A 2178-nucleotide genomic window follows, 5' to 3' on the forward strand; every position below is an offset into this window, starting at 1 on the left:
TATATTGACAAGATTATTTTATGGTAAGCTTATTTTATTTTATAACAAATTTCTAATATATAATATATAATCTAATATGTAATTGAGTGTTCAATAAATAAAACTAAATTAAGGCTGATCTTACTGTATGTACTGTACACTTTCTCTCAATCAAAGAAATAAGCAAAACATTTTTGAACAATGACCTGTATTTTTGAAAATACTACACAGTTGTAACAACGGACTTTCAATTCAGGCTTCCAAAATATACATGAGTCATATTTGTACAATGCATCTCTTGAAAAACATTCCACAACATTCCTCAAAGTTATCTTCTGTAAGTTGAATTCAACCTTGTGGGGCCTTATGACATCGCGCTTATGTAAAAAATAGTTTTTTTTAAATGTAAGAGCCATAAGGTAATATGGCAACAGGGGTGTAATTATTAAAATGACACAAAGAAGAGACTTAAAATAACATTATAACCCACAGGCACACAACCAAGAGACCTAAACTGATTAGTATTGGCTTGCTTCTATCACTAAACATCACAATCACTAATACTAGACGATGCAATCTGTTTGTAGTGGTGCACCTTGGGAAAAAAATTGCAAACTGGTGAAATTGGTGCAAGGCACCATTTCCATTGAGAAAAATGGAAATTCAAAGTTTTAATTTTTTTTTTTAAAAGAGCCATGGCTTGAAAAGTGAAAACTGCAGTAATAAAGGCCCCAAGTTGAAAAGTGCCAGAAAAATAAGTTTCACTATGTACTGCAACTTTACCAGTGCTGGCTTAAAAGAAAGGATGGTACATATTCAAAGAGGTAAACATGTTGTTCCCACATAATAACTGGAAAACTGTTCAATCGTACAGTCTGGTCCTGAGAACCTGGGCCTTCTTTGAAAGGCTGTTCCTTTTGAGCTCCATAACCAGTTTCTATAATACCTCGAAGGTATACTTTTCCAGTGGGTAGGTGAGGTTCAAAGTGTACATTAGTCCAAACAGCATTGCAGCTGCTAGGGTATAGTTATCCAAATCCTGCCAGACTCTCTGGCCTTCAAGGACTATCCGGATGTCCTCAGGGCTGCCATTGGCATCTCTTGACTTTATGATGTAAATTCCCATGGTTGTTTCCTTATTAGATCGTTGGATAATGGCTTCATCTGTGGCCTAGAAAATGCAGAATTCCAAAATTTAATTAAACAGAACACTGGTCAAAGAACATTATACCAAATCTTATTTTAATCTGTGTCACTATTCCAAAAAATGTTAACATTAACACATTAGGTGAACAAAAATGGATTCATTACAGCATGTGATTTGAGTCCTCAGAATGCTCAAAAAGGTAATGCATTTCTGAAGTGAAATCTCCATGCAAAGAAGCAGAATACTGTCAGAGCATAGAGAGGTGTTCAACTATGAACTCCACACATAGTTCTAATGCAGGTAAAAGAAGAAAAAAAAAAACGCACCCATGGTAAATTGTGAAAATCCCAGGTGATTTTCAACATACTCCTGGCATAGAGTGACAAGCAGCATTTTGTTAAAATTATTATTTTCCCTAAAGTGTATACACAAATTAATTTTTTTCTTACCTGGGCCGTGGGCTCCAGAATGTTCTGAAGTCTTCTTCCTATTTGTCCTCCTCGCCTTTTGAACACCTTTATTAGTTTGTCAGATAGCACATCTATCTGCGAGAGTAATCTGGACTGCAGTGGCATGGTGGTAATGCGCTTAAACTCTGCATTTATCTAAAAAGAGAAGTTGTCACATAAAAATGCTGTCAAAATCTCAAATCTCACAAGGTTACATCCACACAAAGTTGTTATTTTTTGTCATATTACTATTTATTAGCTATGGGTCCCATGTTGCTGAGCAGTTCCATAGTTGCCCTTACTTCCATACCACCCAAAGCCTGTTTGCAACCACAGCAGTTGCCTCCTTCTGGCCATTTTGCAGTTCTGCCAAATGACCCAGAAACTACATCTATTATTGTCATATACACATCAAGGTCTTTCATTAATACTTAGTTAAATTAGTTAATTTGACTTTTCCAGAAAATTTACCTTACAGAATGTGAGATAACATATGCAAATCTTCACTAGTAAATAAAATAATGTTATTAAAACCTTAACTGTAACACCTCTACGTAACAGCGCTAGAGAATTGTTCTGAAGCAACACCAATCTGCCCTTCAG

At 35.4% G+C, this 2178-nt stretch overlaps 1 protein-coding gene across 1 annotated transcript; it reads right to left on the reverse strand.

The window, feature by feature from the left end:
* Positions 1 to 355: 355 nt before the first annotated feature.
* Positions 356 to 1955, reverse strand: LOC146678828 (uncharacterized). Its single transcript, XM_085411495.1, has 2 exons — positions 1576 to 1955; positions 356 to 1150 (listed from the first exon to the last, which is right to left on the reverse strand). The coding sequence occupies exons 1-2, from the start codon at positions 1699 to 1701 to the stop codon at positions 917 to 919; spliced, it is 360 nt and encodes a 119-aa protein (XP_085267621.1). The 5' UTR covers positions 1702 to 1955; the 3' UTR covers positions 356 to 916.
* Between the last annotated feature and the right edge of the window lie 223 nt (positions 1956 to 2178).

The sequence above is a fragment of the Rhamphochromis longiceps genome, linkage group LG1 (genome assembly GCF_057381845.1).
Source record: "Rhamphochromis longiceps isolate RC_006_pf linkage group LG1, R_longiceps_female_GT1.1, whole genome shotgun sequence".
Lineage (NCBI taxonomy): Eukaryota > Metazoa > Chordata > Actinopteri > Cichliformes > Cichlidae > Rhamphochromis > Rhamphochromis longiceps.